At 40.9% G+C, this 24929-nt stretch overlaps 1 protein-coding gene across 1 annotated transcript in view; it reads left to right on the top strand.

The window, feature by feature from the left end:
• Cadm1 (cell adhesion molecule 1) overlaps positions 1-24929 on the top strand; it is a 312144-nt gene that overhangs the window by 269191 nt on the left and 18024 nt on the right. The window contains 5 exon segments of the mRNA XM_048343887.1: positions 970-1069; positions 4252-4424; positions 9540-9562; positions 9565-9631; positions 20062-20094. Coding sequence (XP_048199844.1) covers positions 970-1069; positions 4252-4424; positions 9540-9562; positions 9565-9631; positions 20062-20094 — 396 coding nt within the window.

Here is a 24929-nt window from a genome sequence, read left to right as displayed (position 1 = left end):
CATGTTTATAGAGCCCCAGAATTAAATGAGGAAACTGATTTGGGGATTAGTAGCTTGTAGTTCTGTGTAGAGAGGGGTGGGGGAAGCCTTCTCATTCTATTCAGGCTTTATTTGTAGATGTATTTATATGTTTGTCCTTGTTCATTCTAACTAGCTTTGTCAACCCTTCTCCCAGTTTCCTGAATCTACCGTCATTCATCTTACAACTAACCCCCTCCCCACCACACACACACAGTTTTAAGTAGCTGGCAGAAATAGAAATATTTACATTGCTTATGCATTGCATAGGGCTGTCTAGCTCTCACTGAATTATCTCTTAAGACCACAGGGTAGCTGCTTCATCCTGTACATACCAGAGTTCTCTTCCCAGTGATGGTCCCTATGTGCTAGGCTCCGAGTTAAACGTCACTGGTCTTTCCTCTTCTGTATTTAGGCTGAGATGTGAGTTTCCCTGGGGGTCTCCTACTTCCTTTCTTCTTAAAGGCATTGGAGTGGAATTCAGGACTTCCCCCTTTTCCCATCTGAAAACGAGATTGTAGAAGAGGCAAACTTATTAATATGCAGTGTCATCACATCTTGTCACATGGTAATATATGATATATGATAAACTGTATCAATCCTGAGCACCACAAATATCTGTGGCTTCACCTCAGCACAAAGGCAGATGAGTTTCCTTTAGCTTGAGTGAGTTTGGAGATAAACTTCAATGGAACAAAATGTATTTCACAGGAAATGTTTGATGTGTCACAGTTGGCTTATGAATCTCTTATCTATTCGTGGTTCACTCCTTAGAGTTATTAGTCAATTTAATTTGAGCAAATGCCAGGATTACTAACTAATTAGAAGGATGTTGCTGAAGGCCTGAGGATGGGGGAGAGAGCCAGTGCGGGGTTTGTGACAGCATGCAAGTCTGATTTTGCCTGACGATATCATTGGCTAAACATTGTACTTTGTGTTGTTGTCACACAGATAAGCCTCAAGTGCATATTCAGATGACTTACCCTCTACAAGGCCTAACCCGGGAAGGGGACGCGCTTGAGTTAACATGCGAAGCCATCGGGAAGCCCCAGTAAGTTCTGAAGGCCAGGGTTGGCAGAGGGTCATGAGCAGTAAATGTCATAACACAGAGATGTGCATTCACAACTCACTGGCCTGTCACCTGTCTCCTGTTTCAGAAAGGGTGGAATTTGTATTTTATTTATTTATTTCCAGAAGAGAGAGAAGATTCTATGTTCATCGTCAGGATTAGGAGGAAAAAATTAAATGCCAGCCAGGATGAAAATCTCAGCTAGTTCTATTTTATTATCGTTAGGATGATTGTCAGAACTGTTTTCTCTCTCACACCAAAAATAATCCTAATAAAATTTTAATGTGCCCGCAATGTAATAATATATCTGCTACCTGCTGTATTCATGTCTAAGCTGGAAAGATGGTTTTCAGATGCAGATTAAGCTGCTACATTTAGGGCCAAACAAATTTGCCCTGCCTTTATATTTTACCTCCTGTTCCCTCCAAGAGGAGTGTGTGTACTGCCCTGCCATGCAAGAGCGGGTCACGATGGAAGCGAGGGCACTCGGACTTTCTGTGGTGCCCAGCAAAAGCCAGCATTGAGCTCCCTCTGCTGTCCCCACAGCGTGCATCTTTTCTGTGCTCACACGGTTTGGCTAAACAGCATCCTCTCAGGGTTCCTCTCATGAGCTTAGAGCCTCCTAACGAAGCCCCCCCCCCCAAAAAAAAAAGCTTGGGAAAGAAATCTCCCTGCAACAGCTAAGAAACCAGAGCGCTGCGCACAGATCTTTCTCCTCATTTCCTCCCTCTCTGTTTTCCTGGTTGCTTAGTATTGTTTAGGAACTGGTAGTGGAACTCAGGACTTTTGAGTTTATTAGGCCAACACTCTGTAGCCACCACCAGTCCTTTTTGCATATTTTTAAGGATTTTTTTTTTCTCTCAGAGAAGATCTCCCTTTTTTGTCCAGGATGGCCTCAAATCATGATTCTCCTGTTTTGACCTACTACATAGCTGTGAACACCTAACTAGACTTCTCCTTGAGAGAAAGTCTCACTAACTTGCTCCAACTAGCCTTAAATGTTAGTCCTCTTGGGTAGCTGGGGTTACAGGCATGTGCCAAGACACCAGGCCTCCACTGTCCCCATTCTTGCATTTATCTCTCCCCTGAGCTTGTGGCTTGTGCATGTAGTCCTAGCTACTCGGGAGGCTGAGATCTGAGGATCATGGTTCAAAGCCAGCCTGGGCAGGAAAGTCCATGAGACTCTTCTCTAATTAAACATCCCCAAACTAGAAGTGGCACTATGGCTCGAAGTGGTAGAATGCTAGCCTTGAACAAAAGAGCTCAGGGACAGCTCCCAGGACCTGAGTTCAAGCCCTACAACTGACCAAAAAAAGAACACACTTCCCTGTGTCAAGCTATTTGGGGGTAGACAGTGGTCTATGTTTCCCCTTCCCTCTGGCATTCCCACGTTATTTGGATCTAAACGCTGCAGGCTTTTGACAGAATGGCCTTTTTCACTTTTGAGCACTGCAAAAAGAGTCAGGTTTTTCTTTTTGTGAACTGTTTGATTTATGTCCTAATTATCAGCTTGCCTTGCCTCTAGAACAATTTAGTGGGGGGAAACAAAATTCTCAGAGGCCTCTTGCAATACCTGTATTCAGCCACATTAACCACACTTACAGTATGGTTTGCTAACCTATATTTTGTTTCTGTATTTTCCCCCCCCCAGAAGAAGGCACTGTGTTCAATTGAATGTGCCACGGGGACAGTAAATTACATGTTTCTTTCAGGACATTTATGCCAGAGAGGGCATTTTATTTGTTCCTCTCAGATAGGAACGGGTATATGGTTGCGTGAGCAAGCACGCATTACTCAGCTGCTATCCCTCCTAGCATATTACCTATTTATTTTCTCAAGAAATTGCATACAATAAAAATGGTAATTTAACTTGCCATTAAATGTGGTGAATATTCTCAGCATTACCCTCCTGATTGTTTCAGCTGTCAGGCAGCAGGACATTCGCTCTGACTGCCAGATAGACCCATTTGCCACTGCCTACCAGAAGGACATATGCAGTCCTAATTCTTAAATAATTTACAGACTTGTAATGACAAACTCATGTGTAATTAAAGAAAAATGGCAACTTCACATCCTATTTGAAAATTGGCCTGCTGCTTGCCAGGGCTGAGTGGAATATCCGTTCATCATTAAACATGGGTCTCTGTCGTGTTGCGGTCCCTCGACGTATTGGGAGGCACTCAAAGGAAAGTTCTTCTGGGCCTCCCACCTCCCTTTGAAAGAAAAGTTGGGGGCTGGAGGTATGGCAAGACCCTGAGTTTGCTGGCTAGCACTGGGTGTGTGCGCACGTACGTTTTCAGCCATGCTTTTCCATGTGACATCCGTTTCGTAGGAGGTTGAAGGAGACGAAGGATGGAAAGCTCACCTGTGAGTTTGAAAGATGAGGTGACACGGGGGCCTTTGTGTTTCCAGAGCATCTTGCCAATGTGCCTTTTCCTAAATGAATGTATGAAGATACGTGGGGTATTTGTAGTTTGGAAAATAAACTTGTTTCAAATGAGCCAGAACCCTTCCAGGGCCTGAGGGATCTGTAGAAATGTGCTGGGAAAGTGAGGGTGAGGGTCTCTAGCCTGCAGGGCTCCCAGTGGTCCCATTGGGAACATTCCAGCAATGCCTGGGACTTGAAGAGACACATGAGAAAGACACGTGTTAGCCATGGAACAGCTATACTAGATAGACCAAGCCAAAAGAGTGGATCCGGTGGGGAGAGGAAATGACCATCTTTCTAGAATCAGAGATGATTTTTTTGAAAGTGCCATTCATTCTTTTTGATGAAAAACAGTGTCTGTTTAAATATCATCAGTGCTGTACAAGAAAACCAAGTCTCTCTTGCTGTGTTGGTAACCATCAGATTGAAGCATGTATCATCATCAGGCAAGAGAGTAGGGCACCCCAGTTTATTTGTTGACTTCCTAAAGATGAATTGGAAAGAACACTCCTACCTGTGAGCTATTGAAGGTTTTTTAACAGCTGATCATGTTCTTTCTTAAAATCTATTCCACACCGCTTTTTGGAGACTTCTTGGTTGTAGCTTACAGTGTCTCTAATAGGTCCTCTTTGTGATTAGCCACAGGTGACTTATTGACTATGTGAGTGAGGCCCGGATGCAGACGTCTGACTGCGATGTAATCGTGTGCCTGGTCCTTCTCTCTCTTCCCCTGCAGGCCTGTGATGGTAACTTGGGTGAGAGTTGATGACGAGATGCCTCAACACGCTGTCCTGTCCGGGCCCAACCTGTTCATCAATAACCTAAACAAAACAGATAATGGCACATACCGCTGTGAAGCCTCCAACGTAGTGGGGAAAGCTCATTCGGATTATATGCTGTATGTATACGGTACGTGCGGAGATAAAACACTTCTGCTGACGCAGCCACGGGTAGCTGCTACTTGGGATTCACTCCTAAGCCTTTGGTCAAGTTGAAAAACCAAAACCCACTTGGTTGCTGGAAGAATTTCAAGGAGCCCAGCCTGAGGCTGAGCACAGTGTCTCCACCTGGGTCCTCGGTGCCTCTTCTCTCCTGCTACTCAGGGGGACTCCCGTGCGATCACAGTCTCGGCTCATGCTGAGCAGGAAAGCTGTCCTCTGGCATAGGCCACGGAGATTATGTTAGAAGTAATGGCTGAAGAACTTAACCATACCAATTAGTTGCTTTCATCTCAGAAAGTTTTATTTCCAGCGGTGTTTGCCTATGACACCTGGGCCAGCCTATCCTACTGTTTTGAGGAGCAGAGCTCTCCTGCATCAGCATGAAGCTATTTAATTCCAGAAGATCTTGCAAGCCAGTAAACACTCGACAAACACAAAGTCCTAGAGCTCCAAAAGACTACCTACCTACAGCTACCTCTATCAACACAAATATGACAGTTTTCTTTAAAATGGGTGTTTTGCTAATCATCTTTCTACAAGATTTTTTAAGTATATCATGAATTTTATTCCTTAATCAACAAATACAAGACATCTACTATGTGCTCAGCATCAGTAATGATTTCATAGGTAGATAGGTAGGCAGGTAGGTAGGTAGATTGATAGATAGATATAGATAGATAGATAGATAGATACATAGATACATAGATACATAGATAGATACATAGGTATTGACCATTCTCTAGTTGTGGTATGCAGGGCTGAGTCTCTTCTGTCCAATTGGCATCTCTTAGTTTTTCTACCAAGAAAAAGTCATGAGCCGATCTGACAGAATGAATAACCAGAGGCATCAAAATTTCAATGTTATAAATATTTGAATATGGCAAAGAGGAGTTTCTGTCTCCATTAGCCATGTAAATGGTCCAAGTATAAGGAATATGTGCATAGATCAGTAAATTATACATATGGGATGTTTACACCATACTGTTTTAGAACCTGGCCACTTCCCTTATGAAGGAAAAAAAAAGTCTTTTAAATCAAATAGAAGCATGCTTTACACCTTATTTACATGGATATTGAAATATAATCCTTGGTCTATACCGGAGGGTAGACATTCCCTAGCACAATAGGAAATTAAAAGATCATGTCAAATCACCACATTGGTAGACTGGGAGTTTGTTCTCTTTATACACTTCCCATACTGTCAGTGGTCCACACCACCCCAGTAGTTAAGAAAACCCACAGGAAGGGAATGAGGTGTGGCCAGCAGGTGAGAATGGAGTCGTTGTGTGCCCTGATTTTCAACTGGCAATACACAAAGCCACCTCTGTCCCTCATCTGGTTTTAGCAGGGGTGGAAGATCAGTTTCTCCCTGTAAACTCCTGGGGTCTGAGCCTGGTGTGAGTTGTCTATAGATTTTCAGTCTAGCTCTTTTACAAAGCACAGGTTGTACAAAGTACCAATGCATTCTCACCAGTCTACTCTATACTCTTGGTTTGGAAGACTTAAGTTACCTGGATAAACAGTTTTTGACTCATTGGACTTACTATCTGTATCTCCAAAAAAAAAACAAAAAGAGAGAGAGAAAACCATTTCAAGGACTTGATAGACAAACTTTAAAAAAAAAATAATCAAAAACTAATAATTTAGGATAATTCATTCATGCCCTATTGTGACGATTTTATATACATTACTGCATCTAATCCCCACCATAATACCATGAGATAAGCATATTGTGGTCCCATTCTGAAGATAATAAAATAAAGCTTAGAAAGATCACACACGTTAGCTGGGCACCAATGGCTCAAGACTGTAATCCTAGGTACTTGGGAGGCTGAGATCAGGATTGCAGTTTGAAGCCAGCTGAGGTAGAAAAATTCACAAGACCCTATCTCAACCCATTTGATGTCGTAACGCATGGCTGTCATCTCAAAACACATAGGAGGATGACTGTTCCAGGCCAGCCTGAGCAGAAAAGTCGACCAGGGATGCTGAATGCTTTGGTGCCCACCTGTGATCCCAGCAACATAGGAAGCATAAAGTTGGTGGATTGTAGGCCAGGCATGTGCCAGGAAGGAGTGACTCAGTAGTTAAGTGCCAATCCTGCATACCCAAGGCCCTGAGTTCAAACCCCAGTATAGTACAATGATAAAATAATAGATAAATACAATAAAGATCATTCAACTTTACCCAAGCTCACAAGATTACCAGATTATTCTTTTATAATTAACCTTCTGGGGCATGGTCATTATTAGAAAACCAAAAATGATAGGGCTCCACCTGTTTAGGCAGACACACACACACACACACACACACACACACACACACACACACACACACACACACATTTACCTAGCCTTGTCTAAGATTTGATAGATTTGTAGTACCTATCTCCTTGATCTTTGCTTAGCAGTATTTAGAATGACAGGCTAGAACACCAGCCTGAAGTATTGCTAATCTATTAGGTAAAATATTCTAGCAATTTCGGAAGATGATGGGTGCATTTTCTTTCCCAAGCTAATTCATTTTACTAACACAGGAATTTCTGAAGTGCATTATGAACTGAAAATGGATGTGCTTCTAAAATGTTTAATTCTCTGGAAGTAATTTCTGTACTTGAACAGTCTAGCTGGTTAGTACCTGAGCCCATTTGGTTTTGTTCTTTTAACTTCTGTAGCTCTAGCCCTGCATTTCTTTTTCTCTCTGTGTGTATGTGTATTTTGCCAGGGATCTAGGAATTGAACTCAGGGCCTAACGCATGCTAAGCAAGTGCTTTACTACTGACCTACAATTCCCAGCCCTCTTTATTTCTTCACTAATGGTCTTAAATTATTCTTATGCCTAGAAGTGATCTAAGCATGAAGATTCTGCCAATTAATAGAATCTGGAGCCAGATGTGGACAGCAGTTGCCCAGTAATGATGAAGATAATTCAAAGTGTTTATGCTTTTCACATCATGAGGGATTAGTTACCTCTCTCTGAAGTCTGTGTCCTTGTTAGTCTTGTCCACCTGTCTATTCATAACCACATTTTCAAATCACATTCAGAACTACTCTTACTGTATTGTAGTAATCATATCCTTGTGCCAATGCATGTAGAAATTAGGCACAGAAATATGGCGTGATACCAAGTCAGGGAAGTCTTCCAGGTTACACGTCTGCCTTTTCAGTGGTCATCATGTAGTAGATACACAACAGAAAAATCACACTGATTGTCCCAGGCTGGGACACAGCTGAGCTGGAGAGTGTCCTGGGTGCGAGGCTCAGAGTCTAGTGCTCTGGGTTCACTGTACTCGGGAACCTGCAGCAGGTTGCCAGTCACAAGATGTTTTCCTGCCCATGGCCTCTGTAGATAATGCCAGGGAGCAAAACAAAATGAAGGGCCTGAATAATAATATTCCTCATCCTAGTCTTTTTAAAACATAGTTTAAAACTGCTAATTTAATCATTTCTACTTCTTAAAAGGGAATGCGATTCTCTTTATGGACTCCTTTTTGGACTTGCATGAGGCTACATTAAGCAGTAGTTTGCCTTCTGTATACTCTGCCTTCAAGGAGCGAAGCTTCATAAAACAAAATCATTTAGCCAGGTGCCGACAGCTTATACTTGTAATCCCACCTTCTCAGGAGGCTGAGATAGGAGGATCACAGTTTAAAGCCAACCTGGGCTGGAAAGTCTGTGAGACTTTTATCTCCAGTTAGCCACCAAAACGCTGAAAGCAGAGCTGTAGCTCAAGTGGTAAAACATAGCCTTGAGTGAAAAAGCTAAAAGACAGCCCCCAAGTTCTGAATTCAAGCCCTACCAAAAAATAAAATACTGTTGATTCTTCCTTATAAAATTCATATAAGCATATTTATTTGTATGAGGGAAGCAGTTTGTTAAAAAGAAAAAACTAAAATCTTAGCTTTCTAGAAATCATTTTAAATACAAACCTTGGAACCAAGCATCAAAATCATGATTTCATAAACTTTTAGGAAGTTGTGCCAAATCTAGGAGAGGTGCAATATATAATTAAAGTTTTGATGTATTAATTAGACAATCCGAGAGCTCACTTGAAGATAAAAGGACACCAGATGTGTTAGGGAGAAAAAGTTGACGTGCTTTAGATAAAATTTAAAATCAAAAGCCTTCAAATCATCTTGTGCACTGCTATAGCAGAATGATTGCTTAGTTCAAAGTCTTGCTGACAATTTAACACATTCAGTTTGATCATTTGGGCTTCAAATTTTTTTTTCTCTTTCATATTTGCCCTTCCCTTATCCCCAAATAATTTTTGAGAGGATAGAAGAATATACAGTATATCAAATATCAGACAGAGGATTCCCCATCGGGCTCCCGGCTTTGAGGGTCAAACCTCAATTTATATTTAGCTATCTTGTTTACAAGATGGAAAATGTTCTTTCAGTTTTATCATTGTGGTCCACTTAGGTCAAGCTTTTAACATGAGCAAAGGCAACTTATTAATATTTATAAGTTGTAAAATTTTATTGACTTTTAAAAAAGTAAAAATCTCAGTTAAAAAAACACATGCCTGGAACTTGATATTTAATGGTGACATTCTCTCTTCTTTGTATTTATTACAAGTATAGAAGTGGTTTTACTTCCTGCTGAGCTGTATTGATGGAGAATAATGAAGTTAGTGATGGTAGAGAGCTAGCACGCAGGACCACGTTCATCCTTGGCTGATAGGAGCCCTTTAACTGAACAGCAGCGCCTTCTCCTGTCTCCTCCCATCTGTGGAAGCAGAAGCGAAATGACAGCCATTGTGCCCACTTAACACTGAGGTGACCCTGCGTCATTCACCTTGGAGATCTGATGGGACGAGGGTGTCATGCGTTTCTGGTTTTCCTCACTTCTCTCCTTCCCATCTCCTCATCTGGGATGCGCTTTTTCTCTCCTCAGCTCTTCCCACTACAGCTTTGGAATCTGAGTACAAAACCTACTAAGTCTTTGGGGGTGAAGAGGATTTTTGTTTTAAAGGGGGAAGTCATCAAACATCTCAATGTCTTCATGCCTTTGTTTTGTCATTACTGATCATGGTTGTGTTCAGCATTGTGGGTTTGATTTTCCTTTTTTTTTTTATCCAGATCCCCCCACAACTATCCCTCCTCCCCAACAACAACCACCACCACCACCACCACCACCACCACCACCACCACCATCCTTACCATCATCACAGGTATGGTACCTTCATTGCCATTGAAAATGTCCTGAATGTATATTGTCTTTCTGGTATATATTAAAAGAGGCCACAACTTCCCTTTACGTCCTTGAGATTTCACTGTTCCTTTATTTTGGAACTCTAAGGACAGATACTAGATTCTTAAATTGAGTCTTAAGGACTTCAGAAAGAGATTAAACATCCAAGCATTTCACATCCAAGCATTTATCAGATATTTTGCAGCTTACCCACAAGGGAATTCTTTTTTTTATACATCACCATTCAAAGCAAAATCGAAAGGAATGGCAGCCTGGCTACTGAATGCCAGTAGCTTCTGCAGAGCCATGGTTGATGCAATGGTAAGTACTGTGGCTTTGGATCACATCCTTGTCTCAGTTCCATCTTAATCCACATCCTGTAGTGGCTCCGGCCTCCTTGGACACGCTGCTGAGTGCAGGGTCCTCTCCCTACTTAGAAAGCAGTAACCCAGCCTGCCTGCTCATGGTAGGCTGGAGGAGATCGGTGACTTTCTCATGCTGAGGACTCTGGTTCATCGTGTCTTTTTTAATTGTCACCAAGCAGGGGTGTGATGTCCTGTATTCCCTGCCTGATACCCCATGGCTCTCCTGTTGCTTGGTGTTGGTCGACTGATTTTTGCCTACCAGAGCTGAACCATGTCAACTTGACATGCAGAATTTCATTAGATCAGGCCCTCCCAACTACTATCTACAAACGTCCACCCTCAGAAACACATAAAAATGATTCTGAGGCTGGAGAGTGTCTCTTGGAAAAGGTGATTTTTCCACTTGAATCTGTTTGTCTTGACAAGACTGCAAGGTCTCTGTGAGCCATGCACCCGGAGTTCCATCCCACCCCTAGATTTCTTCATAAACACTGAATGTCTCCCTCATCTCTCTTCACGTTCATCTTCTCTTTAGCACCCTGAGAAATGGCTGCTGCCCTCGAGGATTGCATTGACCTCCTGGACACATTTTTCCATTTGCACAGGAGTTGGTGAGATAGCAATGACCAAAATGCTCAGTGAAGGGAGAGGCCTCCTCACCCGAGGAGACACATTAATAGACGTCTAATCCCAGTTTTCTCTACCTTTCTATTACAGTGGGACCGAGAGAACAAGTCAGTCCCTATTGAGGATTTTCCTAAATATTGGTTACAGGAAACATCCATGCCTATACTGAATTTAAAATCTTCTGAAAATCCATCAATTGGTTTTTGTGTCTCATTCTAAACCCAGCTCAACCTAGAGAATTTGCTTCCTAATTCTTGTCTGTGTGTTTCTGCTTTACCTCTGTGTTATTAGTTCCTGGCTCTTAAGTAAACTCAAGTTTGTTGATGTTTTTCTATATCATTCAGGAGCAGCTGTATGGTCAACTTTCCATACCGAGACCTAGGTTTTACCAGCTACAATTTGTTACCTTTCTTCTAGTTAGAAACAGAACTGGGCTCCTAGGGACTTTTTTGGTTTGGTTTAGTTTGGGGCAGTGCTGGGGAGCTATCTAGGGGCCTTGAGCATGCTAGGCAAGTACCTTAACAAGTGAGCTATACCCCCAGTCCTTTTCATCCTAAGAACTAGGTTTTGCCTACTGTAGTTATTACCTTTTATCTCGTCAGAAGCTGAGTGAGGCTTGGAGGGGCTTTTGTTTTGTTTCAAGCACTGTTGGGGATCAAACCCAGCGAGGGCCTTGGATATGCTATATAAATGCTCTACCTGGGAGCTAAGTCCATAGTCCTTTAGGCCTGTGCTCTTGTTGCCCATTGTGTAAAGCCACTTGTAGAAAACCCTTTGGTTGTCAGAGTAAGTGACATCACCTAAGTCTGCGAGTGTGAACCCTTACAGCCTCTCAGCAGTCTGCTTCTTCATTGCAGAAGTTGCCCAGGTGTGACCCAGCTTTTATTACCTCTCATGGTAGAAAGTTTCATCCAGGAAGTTATCCAGGTTTATGTTTGAAGGCAGTCAAGGCCTTACTCAGTCTACAAACACCTCATTTCTCTTCAACATACACCCACATTTTTTATTTATGGCTGCTAGTCTTCTTACAATTTTTTTTTTTTTTTTTGGCCAGTTCTGAAGCTTGGACTCAGGGCCTGAGCACTGTCCTTGGCTTCTTTTTTGCTCGAGGCCAGCACGCTGCCACTTGAGCAACAGGGACACTTCTGGCCTTGTTGTTTTGTTTTTTGTTTTTTTGCCAGTCCTGGGCCTTGGACTCAGGGCCTGAGCACTGTCCCTGGCTTCTTTTTGCTCAAGGCTGGTACTCTACCACTTGAGCCACAGCGCCACTTCTGGCCTTTTTGTATATATGTGGTGCTGAGGAATTGAACCCAGAGCTTCATGTATACAAGGCAAGCACTCTTGCCACTAGGCCATATTCCCAGCTCTTCTTACAAATTTAAGCTTTTTTTTTTTCAATTAAGACCTTTAATATTTCCTGGCTTCTCTCTGTCACAGCCAGCCAGCAGTATCACCTCAGTTCATAGCCCTTGAATCTTTCCCTCCAAAGAAAATCCAATCTTAGGTCTTCCACATACTTGCAACTCATTGTTGTCACAGTTCTGACTGCAAAGACTCCATGTAAGAAGAAATTTTGAAAATAAACAGTGTATCAACAAGACTATATTTCTATCCATGACAATGGTACCTTTAACTTGTCTTTGCTTCCGGCTCTCTGCAGCTGGCCCGAGCTCAAGGTAATGTAAGATGATCTCATAGATGCACTTTAGCCTCTCGATGTTAGCAGTTGAATTCTCTACACACCAAATGCATTTGCAGTAATGAATGCCCAGATTCTCACTGGCACACCCAAGAGTAGTTAAATTGCTACTAAAACAACATTGTGGAATCTGTTGTCTTAATGGATGTGATCTTCCAGGCTTCCTGTGTCTTCACAAGTAGCCTTATATATATTTATCTTGCCCAGAAAGCACACTTGTAGAATTTAACATTTGCTCCTTTCTCCAAACAGATTAAAGGTTATGGAGCCAAATGATTCTGAGTCCCATTTTAAAGGTCCAGGTCTCTAAATTTAGAATGGTTCCTAAAAAATCTTACAGACTGAATTCCTGACAAATGGATAGCTAAATTAATTTCCATTCCTCTTCTCTCCTTACTGTTTGGTACATTACAGCCACCATTAGCCTTAAAAGCTTCAACAGCTAAACCCAGTGACAGTCACATAAAGCCAGATTTTTTTTTTTAAGCCCACAATCATCTATTTCTTTTACTCTCAGTCAAATGCAATAACTGAAACCCATTCCCTGGGACAGAGTTTCTTCATTACCAAAGAAATTTACAATGCAATAGAAAAAATATTTTTAAATTTGGAAAGGTCATAGTTGATTTCTGATATCTCTGAAAGGAAGTGTTCCCGGTGCTGTCTTTTATCTTCCATAGCCAAGATAGTCAAATTGCCCCCTTGTTAGAGGAGGCAGACTGTTCCAAGTCACCTGACTCCATCAAAACATGTTAAAGCTTCACCCAGGAGACCCTTAAAAGAGAGGAATTATAACAAATGTCCCATGTATTGCCCACCTACCTGGTAGGTGGAACACAGCCATCTCCCCTATTGCCCTACTTGTAGGAAGTCTGATGTGTGAGGCACACATGGAAGGGAAATCTTGTCTAGGGAGAAATATTTGCATTGTGTAAACACTAAAAGAAATATTCCATGTCAGCTTGCCATATCAACATGTTGTAGCTTTACAACTGGTAAACCATTGATATCATTAGAATTCCTATCCTCCCCCCAAATTATTTAATCGAGATAGGATTGAATTAGGAAGCCATTCAGAGTGGCACTGTGATTCACCATAAGCTCTAATGGTGTCTGTGTTATCTTTTGTGTCTGTTGATGTTCCATGTATGTTGATGAACCATGCATGTCTGTTGTATATGGGCCTTTGAAAGTTCTCATTCTCTCTCTTTTTCTCTTTTTCTTTGGGTATACATGAGGTCACATGTTTCTGTCCTTGGTGATATCATTGGCTGTCCTTAAAGGTCAGTCTCTCCCATTGGGGTCAGTCTTTTTCCTATCATCATCTTAGAATCACATTTCTCTCCATGAATTTGGATGCTGTCATTTTCTTGCCTGGTTGTATATTGAGTTAGATGCTTGATGAGGAGTACCACAGAAAGGACTCAGCACCCAGTTATACCTACACTTAGCAGCTTAAATATAAAATTCAGGCCAGGAGGAGTTCAACCTATAGGTCACCCAGTGCATGTGTCAGCCATAAATTAAAAAATTAAAATCACCTTAGAATAAGAAATGAATAGCTATAGGGCCAAATTCTGAAACACATTAAAAAATCCTTTCATAAGAATGAAGTAGGTCATTTCTAAATGAGTTTTTCCTCCTTTTTTTTAAACGTGCATATTCAATTAACTATTTTGTGTTTCTTGGAAAAGAAAATCGCAAGGTTTTTCTTACTGGCGACAAAGCACTCAAAAACCAATATATCTTGGAAAAAATAATTTCTAGCCCCCAGGCCCACGTTATTATTTTGGCTTTCACAGCTTAATATCATAGGGTTTTCCACACACACACACTAATGTAACTTAAGGTGGAAATAGCCCTTAACTTTCAGTGATAGTGTAGAACGTGCCAAACGAGGAAAAGTCGATGTAGAGCGCATTTGTGGTATTGTAGGCACAGAGAAAAGCAGTACAGAACACTCACACTTGGTACTAACCTGTGGCAGGACCATCTTAAAGAATAGTAAAGCTTTCTGTTCTGACTCTCACCCTAATGATTCCTTCTCCATTGCTGTTATTTTTATGGCTGAGGGGTATAAGCTGATCTCCTTTTAGGCATGCGTTCAACAATTCTTGAGTGCCCATATGTATAGAACACAAATTTCATGAGCCCCTTAATGTACAAGGCATATTCTAACTCAGTAAGCTATGCTGTGCAGCAGGGTATTTCAATAAGACAAGCAGCAGCTACCAGAGAAGATCACAGGGAAAGCGATCTGTGCCCGCCAAACACCAGGAGAATGTGGATAAGAAGAGAGGGTATTCGGGAAATTAAGCATGAAGGTCCAACAGTACTTCAAACATCTGTCTTCCGTGTGTGTGTACTTTGTGTGTATTTATGTGCCAGGCAGCAGTGTAAGTCTTTGTTGCTAGGAAATGTACATCTTTCATCCAAGAATGTTTACCAAGTTGCCTTTTTCCTAGGACTGACATCTACTCCATTAAGATTGTTTTCCATTCATCATTTGTTGAATACTTACTGGGTGTTACTGATATGCCAGTATGCCTAGTAAATATTCATGAACCACCATTTACACGATGAGCTACCCTCTCAGGTTTTTACCCTTAGAAGGTACATGTCCACTTTATATATATATATATATATATATATATATATGTGTGTATGTATATATATATATATTGTCCTGTCTACATTTTTATTTTGCCATCATTGTAAACTTGGTACCGATAGCGTATCATAACCAACCAGTTTTGACCTGTATTCGCTTAGGAAGCAATGGGAGAAATTTCATGGGTTGAAAGTCACCAGATTCCACTTTTTTTTTAAAAGTAGAGTGAAAAATGAGAAGTGTGAGATTTTATTTTCTAATACTTATACTATAATTTCCATAATTTTACGCTATTCTCAAAAAATATTCCTAGAAATAGAGTTGACCTGTTTCCATGCTAAACGGTCTGTTGACGATGCAAATAAGTAATATCATGAATATGGCTTTCTCAGAACTAAAAAAATGATACATGTAGTAGTCAATTAAGGACTATGACAGGAAGGGCCCTGACCTCCAAAGTGTTAGTGTTACACAAGGTAGAACTGTGGAGCCTCCTCCCTCTTCTGCCCTTCCCAACAGCGCACCCTCTCTCCACCACCCCTTCTTTCCCATCACACACACACACACACACACAGGCTGTAGGAACTGTTTTCCTTGTTAAATGAAACCACTACACAGATTCCTATTATTTTCCAGAACATCTGGTTTGTCAATGAATAGATCTCTGGGGCACAGGCACTGCAGAGTGAACAATTCTGAAGAAGCTTTTAACAAAACTTGAAATTGCCTAACCACCAAAAGAAAATAAAAATAAAACCAACTCCCCTTCCTGCTGTCTGTGGCACACATCTCTTCACTCAAAGGGGAGGTGACATTAAGAAATTAGAGAGCCTTCTTAGGGCTCGCCTGTTTGAGCTTTTTAGCTTCAGTGCTGTCCCTATCCATCCCTAAGAAATGGAAAGTTAATTAAAACAAAACATAGATGGCAAGAAAATGAACAAGGAAACCTGTAGAAATTACATTTCAGAGTTTAATTTTCCAGCACTCATTTTTTTTTTACTTTCAGTGGATCTCAAATAAGTTAGAAAAAGAAAAGAACGAATACCATCTATATTTAATATGTATTGGCCAGCACAGCCAGACTATGAAATGAAATTGTCAGGGGAATTCCTTGCTTGCCCTAGTGTCTAGATTTAAAGCGCCTTCATAACACAAACTGAGGGGAAATTCAATTAAGAGAACCCATTGGCTCCTTATTGACTTTAGTTAAGAAAATAAACTGGGAGAAAGTGTATTAAAATATGTCTAGACTGCTTACTATGCTTTCATTTAAGCTTATGACAATCAAAATGGGGGAATTTAAATTCTTCACAATTAAGCTCTGCCTCAGAAAAGATTGGGTTCTCAGCATTATTCCACTGTGTATTTTTTTTTTAATGTACACCCAGTTCTCACACACCCCAAACTATAGCCTCACAGTGAATCTGTGCATTATAAAGCCAGGAGCACCACACATCAATTGGGGAAGAAAAAGTATTTAAGGTTGTGAATTTAATTTCGTTCTAGGATTTTCATTTTCATTTATGGCACCCGTTGTGTTTGAGACCACGGACTAATTTATGGATTAGTTTTAAACCCCAGTCTGTCACACTCACTGAACAATTCGAAGTTGGAGAGAACCCATATGAAAGGATTAGAATGTGCCACAGTGGAGCTTACACATGACTGTTTCAACTAAATATTGCCCAGCTGCCTCTCATGCAGTCTTTTTTTTTTTTCTTTTGCTACTTGGTTAAATGGCTAGTGTCTCTATTCTCACATATTGTCAGAGCTTTTTCATTTTGTAAATACCTTATGCTGCAACATGAAATATGTGGAATGCTTCCTTTATTCAAGGAAGACTTGCATAAACTGTCTGTAGGGCTAGGAAAGGAAGTCAGTATTTAGTGAAGTGTATATCTTGCAAAAAACAATGCACAGGCTCTGTCTTGGATACTTGCATGATTGTGCTCATAAAACAGCTAGGGAGTGACTATTAAGACTGTACATACTGGGCTGGTGAGAACAAGAGTTTCCTTTGTGTGTACGTGTGTGTTGTTGACCATATAAAATAAATTTGCAATAAATTTGCCCTCATTGCAGTTAAAATTAAAATGGAGACAATGGCTCAGCTAGGCCTTTTTAATTTTCAACCTAATGCCTCTGTAAGTGCAATTTAGCTCTTTGTGAACTATTTTTCACATAGGCCTCGCTCAAAGATTTTTCTTTTGAGGCAGCAAGGAAGTAAGGTTTAAAAAGAAAAAGCCTTTGTGAGAACAATTAAACATACTCATCCTTCAAGCGGATTCTAGCATTTGTCAGTTTTCAACAAAATTGTGTTTTGCCTGTACACTTTGCATGTTGTCAAACAATACAGGGACCCCACAAATTGATTGAGAGAGGTGAGCTTGCCTACCTTATGATTCAGACACCCTAATAAATCCTGCCTCGCACACTTGCGCTCAGCCCAGAGCCAGGGTGTCTGGTTTCTGCATGAAGTCATAGTGCCGTTATAAAGGAGAATTAGATCCTGTCATCACGCTGTCCTGTGGGGAAGTGAAAAGTCACTATGAAAGAATTCTTCCTTCATCCTTGAGTTGAAATAGCCTCTGTCTGGGTAGAGCATACCACATGCTCTCAGAGGAAGGGGGTCAGCAGCTCCCCAAATTCATCCTCAAACCTAGTCTAAACTCTAGCCAGCTGTTTCCACTGCTGTCTCTGCCCCGTTGCTAACCATGGCCGGCATTACCAGCTATGGTGACTGTGTTGTTCAACTTGAACATGTGTTTGCTTAACTGTTTTAGAATGTGTTTTTTTTTTCCTTCTCAGCATCCCCTTTTCCTCCTCTTTTGGGTGCAATTGATGGATTTCCCACCCCCAGAGTGGGGAAGCAAGATATACTATATCTTCTTGCATTTGCTAGTACCCACATAAGAGCTAACACCTAGCTCCGCCTGGTTTAATTTTGTCATGAAGCTGACATAATGTTGTGGTGCAGGCAGACAGTAAATTGGGGTCAAATATTATGTTTTGAAAACGCTAACCTTGAAGTGTTACTTCATCCCCTTTTGTTTCCTATTAATTATTTACCTCACAAAAACACAGCATATTACAAGTGCTACCACAAAAATAATGAGCCAAAGTGTTTATTGCTTCCTTTGTTTAAAAATTTCTATATTGGAAAGAAACCAAATGTCTACCCCATAAAATGTGTGAACATGCATATTAATGTTTCTATACAAATGGGCATTTGATTCTGTCCCTCAAATTTAAAGTGCCTCAAACTAATTCTGGGCATAGATGCCTCAACTAAAGAGCTATGTCTTCATTAGCAAAAGAATCTGGAAATCTGGTATAGAGTGTTGCTTCAATTGTACAATTTTCCTGTATTATTTTTACCGCTATTTTATGCACACAGAGTTGACTTGTAAGTAAGTATTGTATTCTTATGTGGTATGTTTTATGTTTATCTTATTCGAAGAAATTCAGCTATCGGTTATATATTAAGCTGCATTGGCCCTTCAGACTTCTGGTTTAATTCTGGCTCCTTTGAAGGGCCCTGAATTCTGATGGTACATGGTACTGAGGGAAATATGCCAACTGAAGGGAGCACCAGTGTGAATTCATATGTCATATTTATAAATCAGAAGCTCCGGGCTCATTGGACCACTGAAAGAAACGTTTGACATTCTGGTACATTTAAACATTGCCTGTATCGAGTCTGAAACTGTTTATTGGAGTCTCTGGGACTCATGAAAACAGATTCTAACTAAGCAGCTGGTTTATTTAAAATTGTTTATAAAGGTCAGGGAACAGGAAGCCATTATTTTAACCCAGAATCCCACAAGGACTTTTGAGTTGAGATGACCAGCTCACATCTCGGTATCACCATTCCTTTCTGGCTGGAGGAGGATAGCTAAGTTGATGGGGCAGGTTTGAGACCTGTGGAGCTGAAAAGGAAGGTGTGGCCTGCTGGGTTCACACAGAATGAAATTCACTAGAAGAGTAGTGTTACAGTGACTCTGGGTAAAGAATATCAGCATGCATCGCACTTCCCCCGTAAGTAAAGACAATGCCTTGAGCCCTTAGGAGGAAGGTCCTGTAAAAAGGAATCTGTGATAGCAAGCCTGGTATGGAAGAAGAGAAAACTTGAACAGTATCAGAAATGGAAGAAAGAAGCAAGCCACACCTTCTTCCACAGCAAGTGCAGTAGCGATGACACAAAGATGACGGTCCCTCTCTCCCACTCCAGCTGTGGAAGTGGGATGCTGGTTGCGCACAGCTGCCAATGTGGTCCTCAACTCTTAACGAATGGATGGCTGCAAGCTTCCGTTTGGAATGACCCACGCTTAGATGAGGCTTTTGGAAGGTGGTGTGGACATGTGTGTTTTCCTGAGAGGCTTCTGCTCTTGAATCATTATCTATGAAGAGCTTCCGAGTGGGGTTTGGGGGTGGGGGCAGGGACACTGTGTGTCGGAATGAAGAAAATCATTGCCGAAGGTCTTCAACATGTTTATTCCCATGGTCTGCCAGTTCATTGTACTTTCAAGCCAAACCCCACCAATGTAATACAGTGGAGAAGTTGAACTTGTCTATTGCACATTCATCTCCAGGCACCTGAGCCTACGCTCAGTGCAGTTGAGCCAGTGATGCCTAATTGACAGTGGAGAAGCCCAGGTGGCTGGGTGGGTTGGGTGAAAACAAAGGCAATGTTTGAATGTATGAGTCCATTGTTTAACCAACGTTCTGGCTGAGCTTTTCTGTCGCAGTCCTGAGCCTTGATGCGTTAAGAGCCATCTACCAGCCACTGAGTTTGCACTGGTATCTCTCATCACTTTGCATGCTCCTTGACTATTGACTAGCAAATATATGTGTCCTGGCAAGACCCCAGAACCAAAGAATTTACTGTTTTCCTTACTGGCTCGCAGCTTTGGGCTCCAGGCATGTCTTAAAACAGTGCAACTCACTTCAAATGCTTTTTTGCTTTTCATTTATTATTGCTTGTCACGCGATGTTCTTTGAAAGCTTGCTCATATATTATCTGTTCCATTTTTTTTCCATTTTCCCTTTTTTTGCATGCCGTTCCTCCTGTTTCTTCCCTTCCTCCAATCCTCTGTTCCTGTCTGTAGATACAACGGCGACGACAGAACCAGCAGTTCACGGTTGGTATCACATTACTGTTTATCTACTTTCTCAGCGCTGCTGAGAGGCAAGGCAAGCCTGGGAAAAAGAGAAATGCAGTCTTCAAGGGAAATCACGTTTCGAGTAGACTGATCTTGTAAATAGACTATATATATATTGTTGTTTTGTAAGGCTTGAAAGGATGTCGAGTCTTGTCATTTTTGTTGTAAGTTCAATAGCCAATGGTTGCAGTCTGAGATACAGCTGGTCAACATGGCAGGAGGGGCCACTGTACATAGAACTCCACCAAAGCTTGAAATACATAAAACCTGAAAAAGAATAGATATTTTACTTCACCACATAGCACCTGAACCAAAGGCCCAATTGTATTCTTCACTTGAAGGCCGTAGGCTCAGGTACATTTTGAAGGGCAGTTCTCTGTGTCACTTAGTTGGGATTGGTAATTACAGAGGATGGGAGAGAAGGTGAGATTAGGTCGTGGTGTGACTTTATGTTGTCCTCATCACCCTCAGGGTTGACCACCCTTCCCCTATGCTCCCGTGAGCTCTAACCTGTTCATCTAAGATTCTTCTTCCATCAGTCGTTCCAAACCAAGAAGGATCCTACATGAACTAGGACATTTTAAGTCATTAATGTGGGGGTGCCTTGTGAACCAGATTATAAACGTTGATTTTAAAGTTTTAACCAGAAACATAATTGAAAACTTAGTGAGTATATCGCAGCAGGAACATCAAGGAAAAGCAGGCTCCTTTCCCTTCTGTCACCAGTGACGTACTAGATGGGATAAACCTATTAACTTTTCTGTGTCTTTTCAGTCAGAAAATGAGAAGCATGTTCCATCTATATTGCTTTATTATTTAGCTCAAACCTAAGCCTGGCAAGATTGTGCTTAGAGACAGATATGTTAGTTTAAAAATGGGCTGAATTTTAATAATTGAATCCAAGGGAATCATTTGGTAAAGGGCCTACTTCAATCACTTCGCCTGTTGTGTGGGGTGGAAATCTATCATTGAAATGACAAGAACTGATCGGCCAACCTTGTAGTGTTAATTCAAGTTTTAGAGTAACATCTCCTGTCTCAGACTGGATTCCTTAAAGAGAGCTACAGTGGGGAACTTACTGGTTGGAAATCTCTTAAGCAAAACGGATCTGAGCTATTCTTTAAGGTCAAAGTTAGCTATGGAGTGGTAGATCCCTTCCACTCCACTCCCATTTCATCCTGTCCTTTCCTGGCATTGGCACAAAGGGAAACGTCCATTAAAAAAGTAAGTTAAAGGGGCCAGGTACACTTGACAGTCATGAGAAATCGATTAGGTATAAAACTTCCACTTTCTAAGGTAATGCCCCATAATACTTGCTACATCTCAGGCATTGCACTCCATTAAGCTTAGTTATTTGTATGTTTCACCATTAATTGAGCACCTCCTGGCTTTTATCGATTCTTCTCAGAGCTTTAAGGTTATTTTAATGTAGCTCAAGAAATTTTGTTTTATTCTTTTTAAAATACTTTAAATTCTGAGCTTCCTGTAATTAATTCCAGGGTCAACTGTAACCATAAGGTTTTTGAATTCTATGAGATCTTTGAAGAAATATTGATATTTTATCTCTTAAAGCTCCAGAATTCTGTTTTCTAGGTCTCTCCAATAAAATGTATATACTTTTATTTAGAAGCTCATCCTTGAAAGCCTAAACAAAGTATTTATTTAGTGTAGGAAATTTGTCCCCTTGGCTGAGAAAAGAGAAATGAAGTTGGGGGCTGATTGTGATTCTAGGCTACTATTTTTAATTAGCTCATTCTCTTTGAAGAGAGAGAAAGAGAAAGTGATCTCTTTGTGGTATGATTTTTTTTTTAAGACACAAAGAAGCTTTGCAACATTGCTTTGAGAGGAAATAGAGATGCTAGTGTATGGTGAAAAGTAGTCCCTGTCCTACTAGTTGGGGACAGTAGTCAAGCAGCCAGTGATACTTCAGTGAGATGTTATTGACTGGCAGTGCATGAGATAGTTGGTAGGAAATAGGAAGAACAACCTTGGTGTATTATGTATCTCTCTCATACTTTAAATTGGACTCCTTAACAGCAAAGCAATGGAGAGGTGATCGATAATCTGGGCCGATCCCTGTGTAATGCACTTATAAATGCATTCTTCAACTTGTCCACAATCCTCATGACATCTCCACAAAGAGCTCCAGCCACCGTTTACAACAATGCACTCTCGCCCACACCACAGCAAATAGCTCTAATAAAAACCAAAGTAATAGCTAAACGTTGACTTGACGAAAGGGGATGAAATTTTTCAAATCAGTTGTTAGGATAAAAAGATAATAATAGACCAGAGGTGAAACTACAAGTCAGAGGGTCTGATTTCCAGTAAGATGACAGTGTAGAGCATATTTTATTCTTTAAAAAAGAAAAGAAAACCAACTTCTTTCATACAGCAACCATTTGACTCATATTCATTTGATGATAACCTTGAGGTGTTCCTGATGGTGATCTGGGCCAAGAGGAATGTTAAGTGGTTTGATAACTTAGCAACTTAAATGACAAGACCTATTAGGCCAGCCAGCTGTGACCATCTTACCAGTCTTAAAAGTAGTCATTGTGGATTTCCTTCCATATTGCTCTTTCCTTTGATTAAGAAGGAAAAGAGAAAAAGAAATTAAAGCTTTCCCTTTGAAGACTCATTAAAATATTTTATTCAAGCTTGTGTTGCTAGAGTATGTATGAAGTTTATACTAGTTGTTTATGTATGTTGACCATTTGTTCCTACCAATATCTGATTGGAATAAGCATGAATTGGAAGGTTAGCAGTGCATGGGCATGATTCGAAACCAAATGGATTTTCTCCAAAAAGAAAACCAAAGCAGAATTCACCACAATATGTTTTTAAGGATCTAGGAGATAGTAAAGATAACTGTGAGTGTAAGAATGAGATGTTTAGACTAGGGTGATACACGGATCTTTCTTTGAATAAGGATCTTGAGCATTTATGTTTTTTGGAGCTCATCCTTAAAAGGCCTGGACAGGAAGAATCCTGTGTTATGTGTGCATGTTGAGCAATGCAAAAAAAAAAAAAAACCAGAAAAAAAAAAAACACTGCCAAATCCTGATTCCACACTGTCTGAAGTTTTGATGGCAGAAATGCATGAGTGATTTAACGCACGGGTGGTGTCGTCTTTATGATTATTGATGTGTGGGTGCGTGTGATGGTTTGTTTGTTCAAATGTGGGTGCTCCTCTGTTTTTTTGTTTGTTCAAATGTGAGTGCTTCTCTGTGTCTTGTGCCTTGTTCCTTTTCTGCCCTGTATGTCCATCCCCTCTCCTTTCCCCCACCCTCCTCCCCAACACAAGGGGTCGGGTGACAGCATGACCTGGTCTGGAATAGTGCTTGTGCTTTTGCTGCACTGCAGTCAGCTGGCTTCCTCTGGGTTTGAGGTTCTCTCTCTCTCTCTCTCTCTCTCTCTCTCTCTCTCTCTCTCTCTCATTTTCAAGTCTACCTACCCTTTTGCCTTTTCCACCTCTTAATACAGTAGAGGCTGATGATCTCATGAATTTTCATATCCCAAATGAGTTTTTAAATAGATTTTAATTCCATCTATAACTGGGAACCCCTCAGAAGAATCATCTTTCACTTCGGGTTTTGGTTTCAACATGTTTGGCCAGTGCTAGACAGATGCTAATGCCCTACACCACTGCCCTTAGGTAATTGCCCCATGAATCTCCCTTTCCCTGACTCTTTTGTGAGTAGTGCAGACCATGACAGAACCCTAAAAGCACATGGAATTTTCATATCCTCCATCTTCAATTGTGGGGATATTCCGGAGCCCGTTTCAAAGAAAAATAGCCAGCAGTGCGCATTATTACAACCGCTATGTCCACCATCTGTGTATGAATCTCTATGTACATCTCTCTGTACAAGTGCATAACAATGGCATTCAAAGGCTGTCATTCAGTCAAGGGACTCTGCAGACATTGTATGTTCTACCCAAGAACAAAGCTAAAGAGGTTTACGAATGGCTGCAGGACCTGAAGATTGCGTTTCAGCCTTGATATGCAGTTTGGAAACAATGTGCTACTGTTTAACGGCGTGAACCAAATTTCTGCTAATGGGAAGAAGGGAAAAACTCTCCACAAAAGCTGACAAAGCAGGAAGAACAGGATGACTGAGCTTTTAGATTAAAACTACCGGGGGCGTCTGAACTCTTATGGCTGGTGGTGGAAGTAACAGTTTCCATAATATGGCCAAGTGAGCAGATGCAGGCTGCTTAGGTAAGAGAGAGACCGTCGCCTATTTTGTTTTTCATAATGGGAATGGCATCAGAGACAGCGGGCTAGTGGGCTGTTTGTATTTCTTAAAGATTTTCATTTGGTAATTCTTTGTTGAAATTTTCCTTAAGACCAAAAAGAAAAGAAACCCTTATGACATGAACCCTTTACATTTTACCTGCCCTTGAATTTACTTACACAGTAAGTCTAGGACTTCTTATTTTTTTCTTTTTTTCTTTTTAAGGGTTTCCTTCCCTTGGTTTAAAATCATTGAAACTTTGAGAAACCAGCACTTGCTACTAAAAGGGGAAAATTAGCCCACAGAAGCACCAAGCAGGCTTAGAGTATGTCACAATGCATCTATCTCTGCAGGAGAGACAGCCAGTGTGCATATATTAAAGAACGTAGTTGCACTTTAGCACTTCCTTAATTGTTCCCAAAAATCCCGTATGGACTAAAAGTAAACTTTGATTTGTTGGGTAAAGTTTATAGAAATTTGTTGGATGCATTTTAACTAGAAGTGGTGAGAAAGGGCTTTCATAGATTATACAAAGTTTGAATAGAAAAACCAAGAAGTAATTTCCCATTTATT

This window comes from Perognathus longimembris, chromosome 3 (assembly GCF_023159225.1).
Source record: "Perognathus longimembris pacificus isolate PPM17 chromosome 3, ASM2315922v1, whole genome shotgun sequence".
Taxonomy (NCBI): domain Eukaryota; kingdom Metazoa; phylum Chordata; class Mammalia; order Rodentia; family Heteromyidae; genus Perognathus; species Perognathus longimembris.
Note: the sequence above shows the minus strand (reverse complement) of the source record. Positions and strands in the feature narration are given on the sequence as shown.